The following is a 16,276-nucleotide window of genomic DNA, read 5'->3' on the forward strand; positions in this document are numbered from 1 at the left end:
ACCTCTCATTTTGTTTGGGGGGTTGATGCTAAAGCTCTGTATGTCATTAATTATGGATCAAGAACACCCATAAGGAACCATACTGCCAAAGATAAATTGTTTAATAAACCCAAGTAATTTTGCCAAAGTGTTCTCGTCTGAACTGCTGTTAAGATAATTGTTTGGTAAAGTCAGTGTTTCTCTTCTTCCCACAAACTATAATGAAACTCCAGAGAGCAACTAAACCACCAACATCCGCTGCATTAGTCACTGAATCACATGAAATGCTTTTCAGCAAGAGATGATCGAGTGTAATACAACAATCTGAATGCTTCACATCAGCAAAACATGTACATTGTGCAAATATAGCAGCAAGTGATCAACTGAGAACAGATTAACATTCTTGAAGATCATGGTGCATGCAGTTAAATTAATATAAACAAGCGTTTCAATTTTTTTCTTGCAACCATCAGGGAAGACTGAAGAGATGAATGACTTCTGAAGTATTATGATTCTCTTCGGCAGTATTAATGTTTTCAATACTTTAAATGAATTTTGTAGCATTTAGATTTGATTTTTTGATGTTTTTATTATGATCCTGAATGCCACTGTGTGATTGATTTTGACTAAAGATAAAAAGGTACACAACCAAACTGAAATTTCAGGATCATAAGATATTAAATGAATTTTTACCAGGCTCATGTTTTGTTTTCATTCTTCTCTTCTGGTTAGCGCGGCCTGTTCGCTCCAGCTGTAGATGTTGTAACAATAATACACATCTTTTGTGCATCCTGATGACATATGAGTATCTGCAAGCAACATATAAATTGCAAATATTACATTATATTATGTCCTAATTGATGTTTTACCAGTGACTGATTCTGTTTTGGATGCTTTCAGAGTGATGGTTATGACTCTCAGTATACGGTCAGCATATGCTGTACACTGCTTTGGCTCCCCCTTGTGACAGAATATGTAAACATTCTGTTTTTAACGCTCTCTCAATGTGATATCATATATGAATACTACAGTACATTCATTAATAAATCAAACAGAGTCCGGGGAAGAGCAGGACGAAGGAATGGTAAAAATAAGCAGTTTATTTAATCACCATATTGCTTTTTTTTCTGATGAAAATTACTGCTTCACAACATGTGACGTTACAAACCTTGAGATGGAGACATTTTATCATGAACACAGCACAGAACTAACTAGTAAAAGAAAAATGTAATTGAAAAGCAAATAAAAAAAGGTAAATAAATTAATAATTAAAATGAAATACATATATACATACAGATATATACAGAAAGAGATAAAGTAACATGAAAGAGATTAATAAAACATAAATTAAGTTTTTTTCATTGAAGCCACAAACAAACACAGAGGTTGCAAATTCAAATTTGATCACTAGATCATTTATCCACATCCCTATCTATATTATATATGAAAACATTTTATTACTTGCATTGATGAAAAAGCAAGCAATCCTTCATAATCATGATCACAAGCATGCTTGTAAAGCTCAGGTGATCAGCCCGAACTCTTCCCTTCTACATGTCTTTAAATGGACAGGTCTCTTCTGTCATACCAGCGCTGGTTAAAGAGTAATGCGTCTATAATAGACAACCATCTTACAAGATAAGTGATCAGACAAAGCAAATACATTCTCACTGCAATGTAATGTACATTATGTCATGTAATGATGATTTCAGCTTTATATTTCCTCGAGGCCCAATGAAATCTAACTATTCTCCAAACTAATGGATGATATCCAAAACCTGATGACTAGTAATTTCCCAGTGCTTAATTAAAAAAACAACGAAAAAAACAGACTATTATACAAAACACTGCCAAATGTGAGATTTTAGAGGGCAATCTGTCTCTTGATGGATGTATTCATGTCCTCATCCTCAGTTAAGGATCTGGCTGAACTGTCTGATAGCAATACTGTATGTCATTTAAAATGTACATTCCTCGTGCTTGTAAAACAGCATTATTATCTGAGAAATATGTCTAAGCTGCAACATATGCTCTCAGTGTCAAATGCTGTCAAGTTCATGACCTTAAGACTAGATTATTGTTATTAAACAAACAAAAAAACTTCAGCTGGTCCAAAACGCATCGGCTAGATTGCTTACTAGAAGTATGGCACTATTAGCCTTGTTTTGTTAACATTATTGGCTGCCTATTAAGTATTGTACACATTTTAAAAGTCAGCTGATATCCCAGCTAGGATGTGACCAACTTTCAGTTTTTAATTCGGTCGTAATAATTTGTTACCATTATTTCACCCCTTGTTATTTCACCATTGAAACAACATTTAATGCTTCAAAGCAAAAATGCGTGACATTGTAAAGTTTGTAGTACATCGTGAGTTTAGTTAAATAACCCTTGCCTTATGGCTCATGCTACCGCCAACCCGTATGTCGAGGTCACTTCCGTGATTTGGGAAAAGCACGTAAAAGTCCTGGCAGAAAGCGGGTGGGTGTGTCTTATCTCAAACTGAAGTTGTTTCCTCCTGCTTATCCTCTCCATCAGCAAAATCTTACAACATCTGCGTCTCTTCAGTCACTGTTTCTGATTCTTTCACTTGGCCTTCTGTGGAAGACAATGACAATGTTGTTACATATACATACGGATGAGGTTACAGCTACACAATCTCAAACAAGACACAAGAGTTCATTAAAAGTGCTGGAAATAACAGAAAATAAATTCTGCTCCAAATAAGGAGGGGAGAAGATTATCAATGAATAATGACTTAAATTTTAGTCTGTTCCTTCAGGACTATGGGGTTTTGTCCATTTTAAAGATTGACAACTGTTCCTTTTGGGGTTTATTTTGCTGTTACTTGCTGACTGTTCATTTTCCCTTACTTAAAGGTATCGCGGAGGATTTTCTTTTTCCGGGTGGACAAAAGACTATTGGTACTCCTAGATGTCAATCATTCTGGTGATATGTTTACGTCGTACGTGCTCGTACGGTAGTTTTTGCTTTCTGCGCATGCACACTTTCGGGTGTGTGTGGTGAGCTACGGTTTCAGCCATTCATTGAAGCTCACCCGTTCTCACTGGGTTTTTTCAAAATGTCTGAGGGTCGCAAGAGAAAAAGTGTTTATGAATTGTATGACAAGAGAAAGGCCTCTGAAGAAAGAAACAAGACCAGACTGTTTTTGGGAGAATATTTCACACACTGGCGTGCGCTAAAAGCAGAGGTTGGGCTTCCCACTGATGCCTCAGTCGTGAAGTTTCTACTCGACAGGTAAAGTTTGGCATGCTATTTGGAGAAATCCATTTAAAATCACTGCTAGTAAAAGTTAATGTACCGGTAAGCTATGATTAGCGATGCTAGCCCTGGCACAAGTCACGCACCGCGCAGACACGGTAAACATCTCAATTTGTCTAAAGTAGCCTTATGACCAAATGGTAAAAGGTATCACGCTGAAATGTTCTAAAACCTTGTGTGTTCATTTTTGATAATTCCAATGTGTTCACCATAGTATTTATTACACAAATGCAACAAGCTACTTCTCCATTGCAGATCATGTCTTGAGTCCTCACTCAATCGATCAGTATAATAAGTAAATAAAACACGGAAGGGCATTTGACATTTTGTCTTGCATGAATGTTTTTGAGTTAGAGTGTTTTTGGGAGAATATTTCACATGCTGGCGTGCGCTAAAAAGCACAGGTCGGGCTTCCCACTGATGCCTCAGTCGCAAAGTTTCTACTCGACAGGTAAAGGAAAGTAGGCTTGTATGAGCCATGCCAACAGCAACATGTAAACAGAGCGTGCACGAGGAGAACTAGGCTTGTGCGTGCTCTCTCGTGCACACGTTTAATAGGCGTTCCCTCTCGGGAGCAGGTAGAGTGTTGCGCATGTGCATTTTTTCAAAATCCTCCGCTATACCTTTAATACAAATAGAACAGATATTGAAGAACTACTACTGTAAAAATTCACTGAAATGACCATTAGATATATACAATGGGATCCAAAAGTCTAAGACCACTAGTAAAAACACATTCACAAATAATAATAATAATAATAATAATAATAAAAATTCATTACAAGACCTTAAAATGTTAAAATCTTAAACCTTTTCATAGGATCAAATTAATTTTCTCCACAACACTCATATGGAGCGTTGAGAAACAAGAGAAACACATAAATCTTTTATTGTTGTATAAATAAAAGTTTACTCACCAGTGTTGCTCAAATTGAATCTCTTATGTGTGGTCTCTTTGCTGTTGATGATCTGTAGTTTATAATGTCCATAGTCTTCAGTTCTGATGTTTGTGATGGTCAGAGATCCAGTCTCGTCCAGCTTCACTCTGCCGGCGAACCTCTCATCAGTTTTAGCTGTCCTTGTAGCATTTATAGCAACAAGACTCTTTTCAGCTCCAAACGTCCACAGAATCAGATCATCTGGCTGTATTTTATTATCATTCTGGAGACGGACAGAACCTCCTCTCGTCCCTAACTCTGTCTTTACTTCATGTCACAGCATCATATAAAACAAGAGAAGTGCAGAAGACAAAAAAAGTGATTAAATGAATTAAGTTTGCAGTTTCAAAATCAGATACATTTAGATGACCTTTTGAAAGCTAGTCTGACATGTACCAACAACTATATTTTCATGTATTATCTTTTGACACAAAGCTAACGTAATGGGATCGATTTCCAATGTCTTCTCAGACTTTTGGTACCCATGGTATGTGACTAATGCAATGTCAGTTATGGAAAATTACGCTGTTATCTTCAAAATGCAAATATAGTGCAAACACACTAAAAATGTAGCCTACTACTCAAACCAAACTCAACGAGTTAATGTGTAAACTATCATTTCAAACTGGCTCAATAAAGCATCTGTAGGCATGTTTTGCAGTATATTTTACCTTTAATCTACTAATTTTACAACTTTATTCTCATTATTTATTCTTAAAATCTGAGTTTCTTTTATAAAATGTAGCAAGGTACTAAATTAAAAGTAATTAAAATCTACAAGTTAAATTTGGTTTAATTTCATCTAAATTGTTCACAGAGTGCCCAATCATTAACACTTGATAAACTCACCACCCACGGAAACGGTGAATCTCTTGTATTTGGTTCTTATTTTGCTGCTGATCTTTAATATATAGAGTCCAGAGTGAATGGTTCTGATGTCTGTGATTTTGAGTTCTCCAGTCTGAGGATTCATCGTCAGTTTGCTTCGGAATCTCCCATCAGCACCATCACGTATAGCAGGTAAGTTCATCTTGGTCTCTTTATTGATTTCAGCTATGAGATTGTCTTCACCTTCATCTTCATAATACCACTGTATCTTGTCATCTTCATGTAGTTTAGTATCAGTGGGTAGACAGAGTTCATCTCCTTCCTTCACTGACACTTTCTTCTCTTCAAGTTTCACAGCAGCACATAGAAACGGACATCACAAATGTGTTTATGAGATCAAGTAAGTGTGCAGGTGGACATCTCAATCATATAAAAACTATTTGGGGGTTAGTTTGGTTTGGCATGCTTACAAATACAAGCTTTGCTTTACAAAGAGATCCTTTTCACTGTGACAAAAGGTGCATTTACACTGTTTAATGCTGCACAGGTGGCATACATGCATTTATACAGAAACTGCACTTGCAGGAATAATAATGAAATTAATGTTTTAAATATGAACTCAGCTGCATAAAGATGCCTTGTGAGACACTGGGAAATCTGCTAGGATTTGAAGGGCAAATGAATCAGTTCACTCAGAATTAAGATGGTTCGACTCTGAGAAAGAAACTTGCACCATGTGACCCTTAAGGCCACATTTCACACCAAGAACGATGACTACAAAGATAACTATATCAGCGTCCACACCAGCGGATGATAACGTTGTTTATTCTAACTCTAAGCGCACACTGCAGTTTTGTTGTCTGTTGCTTTAAATGCTGCCGCTCTTTAAATGGATACTGATTGGCTGTCAACGTTTTTTATCATTCATCAGCTGAAAAAACAAAAAAATCTTTTGAAGGTGATTCCAATGATATTGTTTCACTGTGCTGTTATCATTACAGCTGTGGTGTGAACTCTGCTATTCTTTTATATTTAGAACGATTTAAAGGACTTTATCTTTATCGGTACAGTTATCGTCTCTGGTGTGAACAGGCCTTTAGGAATCCCATATACTAAATAAAGCAAGGGTGTATAGTTACATTCAAGTTATTTTAAGGCATGAAAAAATCACTAAAATATGTCATTTTGGTGATCAAAGATGAGTTTTAAGGGATAAAATGATTGACTAGTTTTGAAAAAAAGCTTGTCATACACAAACATTCAGATAATAAATTATTTTAAGTAAGAAAGATGATTCATTTAGACGTGTTTGTTGGAAGATGTTCTCAGGTTTCAGAGTTTCTGTATTAGTGGTTAAACATGACAAATATCTGAATGACAGACAACAAAAATTCAGCTATGGGGATACAATTCATAAACGCAGACCAGCAATATGCCCATCCGATCTTGAAAAATTCACGTACATTGAACTAAGCATTATGGAGCTGTTGTATTTTCCTCTTAATTCTGTATAATCAGACTTCATTGGAGCATGATCAATGAAGAAGAAACCTTTAAATATTGATCTAATATAGCATTATAAAGCACATGGTTTTCGTCTTGCTGTATTTGCTGTAATAGTCACCCATTTGTTTACTTACCAAGTAGTTGAGAGATCTTGCGGCGATAGTAAATCACAACAGCAGCAAAAACTGCAGCCACCAGTAGAGTAGCAAAAACAACAATCCCTGCTATAGCACCTGGAGACAGACCCGGATCTGAAACAGCTGAAGAATTTGACACAGTCAGAATTTTAATCGGATTCAGTTTGAAGGTTTCTCTCTGTAAATCATATTATTATGAGAGAAGACTTCATTTCCCACAATTAGTTACCATGATGATTTTCTGACATGTTTCATGTTGTGACATATTTCTTGTTCCGTGTCTCTGCAGTGCTCAATATTGAAAAATCGAATATTGTTCACACAACATAAATATTACAGTCAATGAGATGACCCGAAATGACTTCAAATATATACGCTGCTGTGAATTATAAGACACTGTAGGCTATTTAATGTATTGTGTGAAGTCTAAGTAAGTCTGACTATGTGTTTGTCACAGTGCACATCTGAGGTGTCTCAGCTGAAGGAAATAATACATCATTTATTGGCTTTAATATATCGGACAAATTTTCTTATCGGGCAGATAACGGCGACATTAAAATTTAACATATATAAGCCGATTTATCATGCATCCCTATAAACAAGTGTTAAATATTTGCTACACTTCCTTCTAAAGGGGTTTAAAGGGGTCCTTCTAAAGGTTGTCCAAGAATCTACTCCAAGTTTCTGATCTAATTATTCCTTATGTCATCATTAGTACATTGAAAGACTGGCTCTTTACAGACTCAGAGTTACTCACCTTTGACAGAAAGAAGGAATCGCTGTGAGCTCTCACGGCCTCTGATCTGTAGTTCATAAAGTCCACTGTGTTCGGTTCCGGTGTTTGTGATGGTCAGAGATCCAGTTTGATAATCCAGCTTCAGTCTGACTCTGAATCTCTCATCAGCTTCGTTTATTGAGGACTCTTTAGTTTCCACATCAATTTTAGCCAGGAGAATGCCTTCATCTCCAAACCACCACACGATCAGATCATCTCTCTGTACTTCAACATCAGTCTTTAGAGTGACAGACTCTCCCTCCTTCACTGTCACTGACTTCACTTCATCCGTCTTACCAACCACACCTGAAAACAAGCAGAAACAGTTTCTCAGCAAGAGATTAAACTTATAATGCATTTAATCTGAAAGAGTACATTTAAATTGTAATTGTAATTTACATATATATCACTCAGATATTTACAGCTTTTAATTGATGAAGAGAAATGTTAATAATAAAGCTAATAAAAAGCATTATTTCTGCTCGTATTAGTATATAAGATCATAAACATTGACATGTTGACATATAACAGATCACACTGTCATGTGACACAGAAAGAAACATCATATCACTGTCTCAGTTTGAGTTAACTGATTCACATATAATATGTGTGCATAAATATAGACCTTATAAATTAAGTAATTTCATACGAGTAAAAATGAGTGGGTCACTCTTGTAAATGTTTTAGGTAACACTTTATCTTAAGGTGATGTGGTTACACGTTACTACATGTGGTTACTATAGTAATAACAGTAAATTCTGCATAATTACAATTAACTAAACCCTAAACCAAACTCTGGAGTAAGTACATGTAGTTAATTAATATTACTCAGTTCTTATTTGAGTAACAAAGTAACAACGTCACCTTAAAATAAAGTGTAACCATGTTTTATAATAGCCTATATAACATATTTGATGTCTCTTGTGGTGTCCGAGATGGTTTATTATAAATAATAGAATGATCTAATTAATACACAGTCAGTGCTAATCTAAACCGGATCATTGTTACATAGAAAGACATGGGATAGCCTACTCACCAAAGACAGTAACATTAAATATCTTTATCGTAATCTTTTCTCTAGAGATGGAGAGTTTATATTGTCCTGAATGTCTGATTCTGGTGTTTCTGATGGTGAGAGATCCAGTGTTTTGGTCCACCTGTAATCTGTCTCTGAATCTCACATCATCTGTGAAATAAATGGAGTTCAAGTCGCCCTTTCTCGTTATTTGAGATATGACAGAGTCTTTAGGTCCAAACAGCCACAGTATGGTATCATCGTTCCGTATGTCAGTGAGATCAGTGTGTAGAGTGACAGAATCTCCCTCCATCACAGCCTCCGTCTCTGCACCACACACACCTAGAGCAGAAACCATCAGTTTTACAGATCATACATCATGCATTTTTCCTGATGTAAGGAATGGTGGTCAAAATACAATTCATATAAAAAAGCTAACTTTACGGCTTATGGTAGAATTGGTTAGACCCTGTAAATGAACAAATTCCAGAAATAATAGGAATTACAGCAAATTCACTTTTTTTTTTTTTTTTTTTTTTCTAGACAAATTGGGTATGCTGGGTAGGAGGGCGTGGTGAGAAAAAAAATATTTCCAAGATATCGACCGGCAACTGATTTAATGCGATTTGCAACACAAACAACCACATTTGCCACATTTTAAGTGTTGGAACAACCGCATTTGCCACATTATTTAGCCTACGTCTGTTTCTTCGGCGCCATTTCCCCTATTCAACGCACAGGCTGCCGGTGTCTAATTGAAAACCGAAAGATAAACAGAAATACATTACTTACCGTCCATGAAAAACAAGATTAGAAAGAGCAATAACATGTTCTGCACGTTAGAGATGCGTAGAATCTTAATCAAATCCCGCAATCTCCCCTGTTTCAGAACCGCACAGCCGACTGACATGCGTGGATGAATCACACAAAAAAGTCAACAGAGAGACGTTTTTGCCAACTGAGAATTGCTTATTCAATTTACTATATTACCCCTCCACATGTTAATTTTTGGCGGTAAGAAAACTTTTTCGATGTCAACAAAATAGCATGACATCCACTTATGTCAATCATAATCGTTACTAGGCAACAACCAGCAATGGGAACGCCTGCTAGAGAACTCTCTGGGCACTGACGACATGCAGCGACAAAAGTGAAAGTGTTTGGCAAACGGCTAGGAATATGGTTAACGCTTTTGTTTTGGTCTGTGTGTGCTTGTGTCGTCTGGTTGGTAAGTTATTAATGGTTTATGACTTCACTTATTGTTCTTTTAGATACTATCCGTTTAAAAGTCAGATTGTTTTACTGTTGTTTCAGTAATAATAATATAAAAAAAAAAAATCATTTTCTCATCTTTAATATCTTTACAAATTTTTTTTTTATTTATTAGTTTAGGAGCCTGGAGTGTAATTTTGTTGAACGAATACTATAAATGTAGGCGACCAAAACAAAGTTTGAACTTAGAACGAAATTGAAATCAATAATAGGCCTATATCATATGTTTTCTACATTTATTTATCTTAAGGTGCTTTACAACATTTCTTAACATATTTAATTTTCTCATGCAAATTATATTACTTATGATCCAATCAGTAATTATAACATGTAAACTGAATAACATTAAATCAGCTGATCCACAGATGAGTGTTTTAATGTTTCACTTCTGTTAGTACACAAAAACGAGTGCTAAAGAAATATCACGTGACACTCAAAAAGAAGAATTGCTTGTGTCCATTAATGAGGAACAAATAATTTCAGAACCACCCAAAACAGCTTAACTGCCATGGATGAGTTCTGCAGTCTTGCAAATGCTCTTATTATATAATTAACAGTATAGACCTGGATAAATAAGATATTAATTGTACATAGGGATGTATTATGGATTGGGGCCAACGCCGAGGGGCCCTTGATTATTGGATGCTGTCCAGAAATGTATTTAATATGTGTGCCTCGAAGCCTTTTCTCTATAATTTATTTAATATTTCAATAACGGTTTTGTTATACTGAACAGACAAATTGTGGCTTGTGACACAACAATTACACAATATGGCTGTTCAGTATAACAAAACCGTTATTGAAATATTAAATAAATTATAGAGAAAAGTTGAGAAAAGGCTTCGTATTTCGTTGAACGGGCCTTTAGTCTGTGACAAAATATATTTCTGTTTGTTTTCCAGATGTGACAGATGCAGTGAAGTCAGTGTCAGTGATGGAGGGAGATTCTGTCACTCTAAACTCTGATGTTACTGAAACACAGCAATATTTGATGATACAGTGGACGTTCGGAAACACAAGAATCGCTGAAGTCAACAAACTCACACAAACCAGCTCTACGTATGATGAGAGATTCAGAGACAGACTGAAACTGGATGATCAAACCGGATCTCTGACCATCACAAACACCAGAACCACAGACTCTGGACTTTATCAACTAACAATTCTCAGTGGAGAGAGCAAATATACAAGTTTCAATGTTACTGTCAATGGTGAGTTGACCATTATGGTTAAATTTACTGACCATTCTTCATTTGAAATATATCTTTGTCATTGTAATATTTTATTTTTAATTATTTTTTTTGTTTTCTATTCTTCTCAATATTCCTTACATCCACATTTTATGATATTGACTGCTTTAATTAAGATCAGAAGTGTGTGAGACTGACATCACAGTTATCTATCATTATCAGTGACTCCACAATATTCTTCATCATCAGAAAAATCGTCAAGCTCAAATTGTGTGATGTCCAGCTGTGCTGTGAACAATTCAACCGTCAGCCAGACTGATGATGACAACATTACTGAACTCCATCAGCCAAGTTCAGGTACATCACTGATGATATTAGTGTTTATTTACAGAGCAGAACTCTGTTAGATGTGTTCAGGTAAATCAGTGTGATATTAGTTTTTCACTCTGAAATCCACTGTTAGTTCATAGTGGCCTGTGTAAGGGAGCTAGTAAGAGTTGTGCAGGTAAACCTCACTCCCCTGATCTCAAGAAGCACACTAGCGATTGATGCTAGGCTGCGGTCAGTAGGCTATTCGATGAGAAAATAGATCATGGAGAAAGAATCACATAATCACTCACATTTCTAGGAGAACTGAGACTAAAGATAGGGCTGAAGCCCTTAAAAGAGTAGAATTGCAGATGTTAAACAATCCTAACTTATGTTTTTTTGCTGAGTAAGGAAAGTGCGCATGCAGACAGACCACAGAAAAGCTTGTGGATTCATTGCCTTCCCAATAGATGCTTGGGCTCCTACTAACCCACAAAACCATGATATACATTTTATATGGAAACTTTATAGCATTTTTCTTTTCTTTTTCTCAGACCACGTCCACTGTTGTGGTTTCACTGAAGCTGTGATCCGATTGGTCCTCTCTGCTCTGGTGGGTGTGGCTACTGTTGCTGTGCTGGTTTATGACATCAGATCTACAAGAAGTGAGCTGATCAGAGAAGAAGAGACCAGACATCACTGTCAGACCTCTGGAGACAAATCAGGCCAACAGTGTGAATTGAGCAGAAGGTTTAGTTCCAGATAAAGCAGATATAAAGCAAACTTACATTGATTCTCTGCACAATTCCTGTTCCTTGCACAGCTATTTATCAACAGATTGTTTTTCAGCATTCTCCTGTCCACATTTATAATTTTACAAAACAACATAGTTCAAGCAGTTGTGTGTGGACATGTGATTCACTGAATGCACGTGATACACTATCAGCTCAGTTTGTGAGGCGAAGTGAAACTGTTTAAGAGTCCAGCTTGTAGAGGAATTAAGGTCAATAGGGGAAAATAAACCTCATACTTCACATTCTACATGTCCAAAACGGTTTTAATTTAATCTACTTAAAGTACAAGTTCGGTATTTTACACTTAAAGCCCTGTTTACAGATCGTTTCTGATGAAATAGAACGGTTAAGATTAAAATTTGGACACATGCTGCTGTCCCGAGAATTTTAGGTTTCTTTCGCTTTCCCCCCCACCTCCAGAATGGCTGCATATGTGCACTGGAACAATCCTTCCTAAAACGCATTAAACTTTTGTTTACAAAGACGTGAAACTCACAGAGTGGTCAGGGGTGTTCACTGATATTCTCACACAAAAATCGCTGCAAAAGATGCTTTCCAGTAGGTGTTTTACCATTCGTTGTAAAACCGTGGACCTATTTTTCCAAACGACTCACACCCATACATTCTTCCGTTGAGAGCTTGAATAATAGACACTTCAGCCCAGTTGGTGGCAGAGTAATACCATACCTCACAGCACATCCAATACAAGTCAATGGAGTTGGACAAAAACTACGATAGCATCTTTTGCAGCGATTTTTGTGTGAGCATATCAGTGAACACCCCTGACCACTCGGTGAGTTTCACGTCTTTGTAAACGAAAGTTTAATGCGTTTTAGGAAGGATTGTTCCAGTGCACATATGCAGCCATTCTGGAGGTGGGGGGGAAAGCGAAAGAAACCTAAAATTCTCGGGACAGCAGCATGTGTCCAAATTTTAATCTTAACCGTTCTATTTCATCAGAAACGATCTGTAAACAGGGCTTTAAGTGTAAAATACCGAACTTGTCCTTTAAGGAAACAAGTCTGATTAATAAGATTTACGCAAACTCCTATAACAGCAATTACTATAATGCAGAAGATGCTGCTTTGGCTCCCCTTATGACTGAATATGCAAACACGCTCTGTTTTTACATCGGGTCAGTGCATGTAGTTCAATGAGAGTCTATTATATGTGGAGCTCCGGCAGTGTCATTTGTATTAGGAGAAACATCTGAACTGTTCATCATTACAGTACTACACTATACTAAATAGCAGACAAGATTAATGTTTTTTTGGATATTAAACTTTATGTTTATGTCTCAGTTAATCTGTGCAAATATAGATCTAGACCAGAGTGTGGACCACTGGACCACTGGATCTAGACAACTCGAATTTTATAAAATATTTAACCTTCTAATTAAGATAAAATGCTGTTTTTGTCTTTACTGGTTGTTGAATATGTTATTATGTTTGAACAATAGTGTAAATAAATCATGCTTTGGCGACAAAAGAACTAAGAACCACTTACTAAATAAAAATAGTAAAATAAGACATACTTTTTTTAAATCTTATAACCAAACATAAACACCTAATTCTTTTTAAACACGTTAATTCTTTTGCCAGCCAAAATATGCATACAGAGACAGTGGAAGAGCAGGAAGAAGGAGACAAAATTATGGTCAGAATAAGCAGTTTATTAAATAGGCTAATCGTACACTGTAAAAATAAAAGGTGCTTGGAGGAACCTTTTGGGGTTCTTAACTTTGCCACACCGGCGGAACCGTCTGTAGATCCTCTAGGCACCCTTTAAAAAGGGGCGGTTCTCTGAGGAACCACACAAGTTTCCTGAGGAACTCTTATGTTAGGCACTGTGTGGAACCACTTTGGGTGCCTCCAGGAACCAAATTTATTTTTTTATTTTTTTATATTTAATTTCATGTTGTTACTATTGTTACCTTTGACTTCTATTATAATAAACAAATTGAACCAAATACAAAATAAGAATTGTTTTATTACATATTTGATATTAATTTTTATACATACACTTCCATGCACATGGGAAAAAAGCTAACTATAGATTAATATCAATGAATACACACAAAAAATACATAATACATAAGCAACATGGATAATCAACCATGGAATAATAACCAATAGATAAACAAGAAAATACATCTCAACAAAATGCATGGAAACACATATGTTCCACAAAATAAATCAATGTAAAAAAAATTACATTTTGACTAATTAAAAATGTCCATCTTTACTTAACTTTAAAACATTTGTGTTTCAGTCTGATGGTAAGTCTGACATCACTGTTTCCAAGTTCAAAAGCTCTATCAGATGCCAAAAACAAACAAACAGTGCTAATATACACCTATTGTGCTGTAATATTCCTGAAAATTATGATCCTAACCTTCATCTCTATACCGAAATCTCAGATGGTTAGTTATTCAGCTGTTTTGAATCATAAAATGTTGAAGTCTGGGATGCCGTTAGACTGGAGACTGTAATGTACACTATGGCTTTTGAAAAGCTTAAATGTGTGACTTGAATCAAGTGTTCATAAATGGTTGTTGAGTATTCTCATGAAACAAGATAGAGTAAGTAGAAGTAGAGGCTTCGACCTGGAAACAGTATTAAGGTGCAGTAAAATGATCTGTTGTTCTGTGAATGTTCACTGGTGAATTCCAGTCATTTCAATAAGAATCCACACGATCAGCAATTTCGTTTGTGATCAAAAATGTCACTATGGGACCAAGTTGGTGTGAGGTAGAAAAGTGAAAAGGTACAGCAGATTCGTTTTCCGTTTGTTTTTCCTCTTTTCTGGTGGATGGTCCAGGCACTTCAATGATTTTCAGGTCTACAGGAGGATTTTTATTCTTGTTCAAACTTGTATTTCAGCTTACCGAGATCCCTGCAAAGTACAACATTTACTGTTAGTAAGGTTATTAAAGTGATAGTTGTGAAATTTAAATAATTTGATTGCGAAAACGTAAAGATGCGAAAGTTCGTCGAGACAAACTTTAAGTTGGCTTGAGAAAAGATGATGAAAATGAATAAATCAAGATTTTTCCAGATGCTGGCTTTAACATAAGATATCTTCCAGGAACCACTTAAATGTTAAAAGATCTTCCAATAACCCTTTTATCACATTCAAGTTCCTCTATTTCCCCCCAAAGCTTTTTGAGGTCTCATGGTAATGAAAAGGTGACTCCAGAACCTCTGAACTAAATACAAAGTGCTTAAAGGATCCCATAAGTTCCAGCAAGAACCTCAAAGTTTGTCAATGCTCCTCCAGTAACCCTACTATAGGAGAAAGAGCTTTGAGGCACCTAAATTACATTTTGAAGTTCCTTGAGTATCCGACAGAATATTTGAGGCTCCTTTAGTTTTTACAGTGCAGTTTTTTTTGATGCCACAAACACATGCAGAGGTTGCTAATTCAAATTCGATCTTTAGATCATTAATCCCCCCTCCCTCTCTATATTATTTATAAAAGCATTTGGAACATGCATTGATAAAAAAGCAAGCAATCCTTAATAATCATGATCACAGGCATGCTTGTAAAGCTCAGGTGATCAGCCCGAACTCTTCCCTTCTACATGTCCTTTAAATGGACAGGTCTCTTCTGTCATACCAGCGCTGGTTAAAGAGTAATGTGTCGATAATAGACAGCCATCTTACAAGATAAGTGATCAGACAAAGCAAATCCATTCTCACTTTATTGAACCAAGTAATGCAATGATCTGGAAACATGGTGCCAGCTTTCTCATTATATCAGCTTTATATTTCCTCAAAGCCCCCAAGATGTCTAACTGTTCCCTGAACTAATGGACCGCAAAGATGATATCCAAAGCTTGATGACTAGTAATTTCCCAGTGCTTCATTCAGAAAAAAATAAATAATTATTGGACCTAAAACTGCCAAATGTGAGATTTTAGAGGACAATCTGTCTCTTGATGGATGTATTCAGGTCCTCATCCTCAGATAAGGATCTGGCTGAACTGGTTTAAAAGTCTAATTCCTAGCAGGCCTACATATAAAACAGCATCCTTCCACCTGAGAAAGATTTCTAAGCTGCAACTGTAGGGTTGTCAACACTGTAAAAAATTTCTAACCCTCCCAAATAAAAAATTTCAAGTGACCGATAACATCTAAATTTTTCAATTGGCCCAAGTGAAATTCTGTAAATTATAAAATTAAATGTACAGATTTTCACTTGGGCCAATTGAAATTTACAGAATTTCACTTGGGCCAATTGAAAAATTTA

The 16,276-nt window shown here is 36.1% G+C and overlaps 2 protein-coding genes across 3 annotated transcripts; one reads left to right on the plus strand and one right to left on the minus strand.

Moving 5' to 3' along the window:
- Positions 1-1,498: 1,498 nt before the first annotated feature.
- On the minus strand, positions 1,499-9,528 carry LOC311294845 (uncharacterized protein). The gene is made up of 7 exons (XM_084415888.1): positions 9,253-9,528; positions 8,482-8,802; positions 7,428-7,751; positions 6,668-6,793; positions 5,049-5,369; positions 4,179-4,466; positions 1,499-2,577 (listed from the first exon to the last, which is right to left on the minus strand). The coding sequence occupies exons 1-7, from the start codon at positions 9,368-9,370 to the stop codon at positions 2,525-2,527; spliced, it is 1,551 nt and encodes a 516-aa protein (XP_084272014.1). The 5' UTR covers positions 9,371-9,528; the 3' UTR covers positions 1,499-2,524.
- Positions 9,529-9,547: 19 nt separating this feature from the next.
- On the plus strand, positions 9,548-12,382 carry LOC311294851 (uncharacterized protein). Of its 2 annotated transcripts, none has more exons than XM_084415899.1 (4): positions 9,548-9,688; positions 10,635-10,943; positions 11,145-11,279; positions 11,786-12,382. In XM_084415899.1, the coding sequence occupies exons 1-4, from the start codon at positions 9,640-9,642 to the stop codon at positions 11,995-11,997; spliced, it is 705 nt and encodes a 234-aa protein (XP_084272025.1). In that variant the 5' UTR covers positions 9,548-9,639; the 3' UTR covers positions 11,998-12,382. The 2 variants fall into 2 exon arrangements, with proteins under 2 accessions (XP_084272025.1, XP_084272026.1); XM_084415900.1 differs by having other exon boundaries at positions 9,553-9,688; positions 11,172-11,279; positions 11,786-12,380.
- The last annotated feature ends 3,894 nt before the right edge of the window (positions 12,383-16,276 follow it).

Source organism: Rutilus rutilus (assembly GCF_951802725.1).
Source record: "Rutilus rutilus genome assembly, chromosome: 8".
NCBI lineage: Eukaryota > Metazoa > Chordata > Actinopteri > Cypriniformes > Leuciscidae > Rutilus > Rutilus rutilus.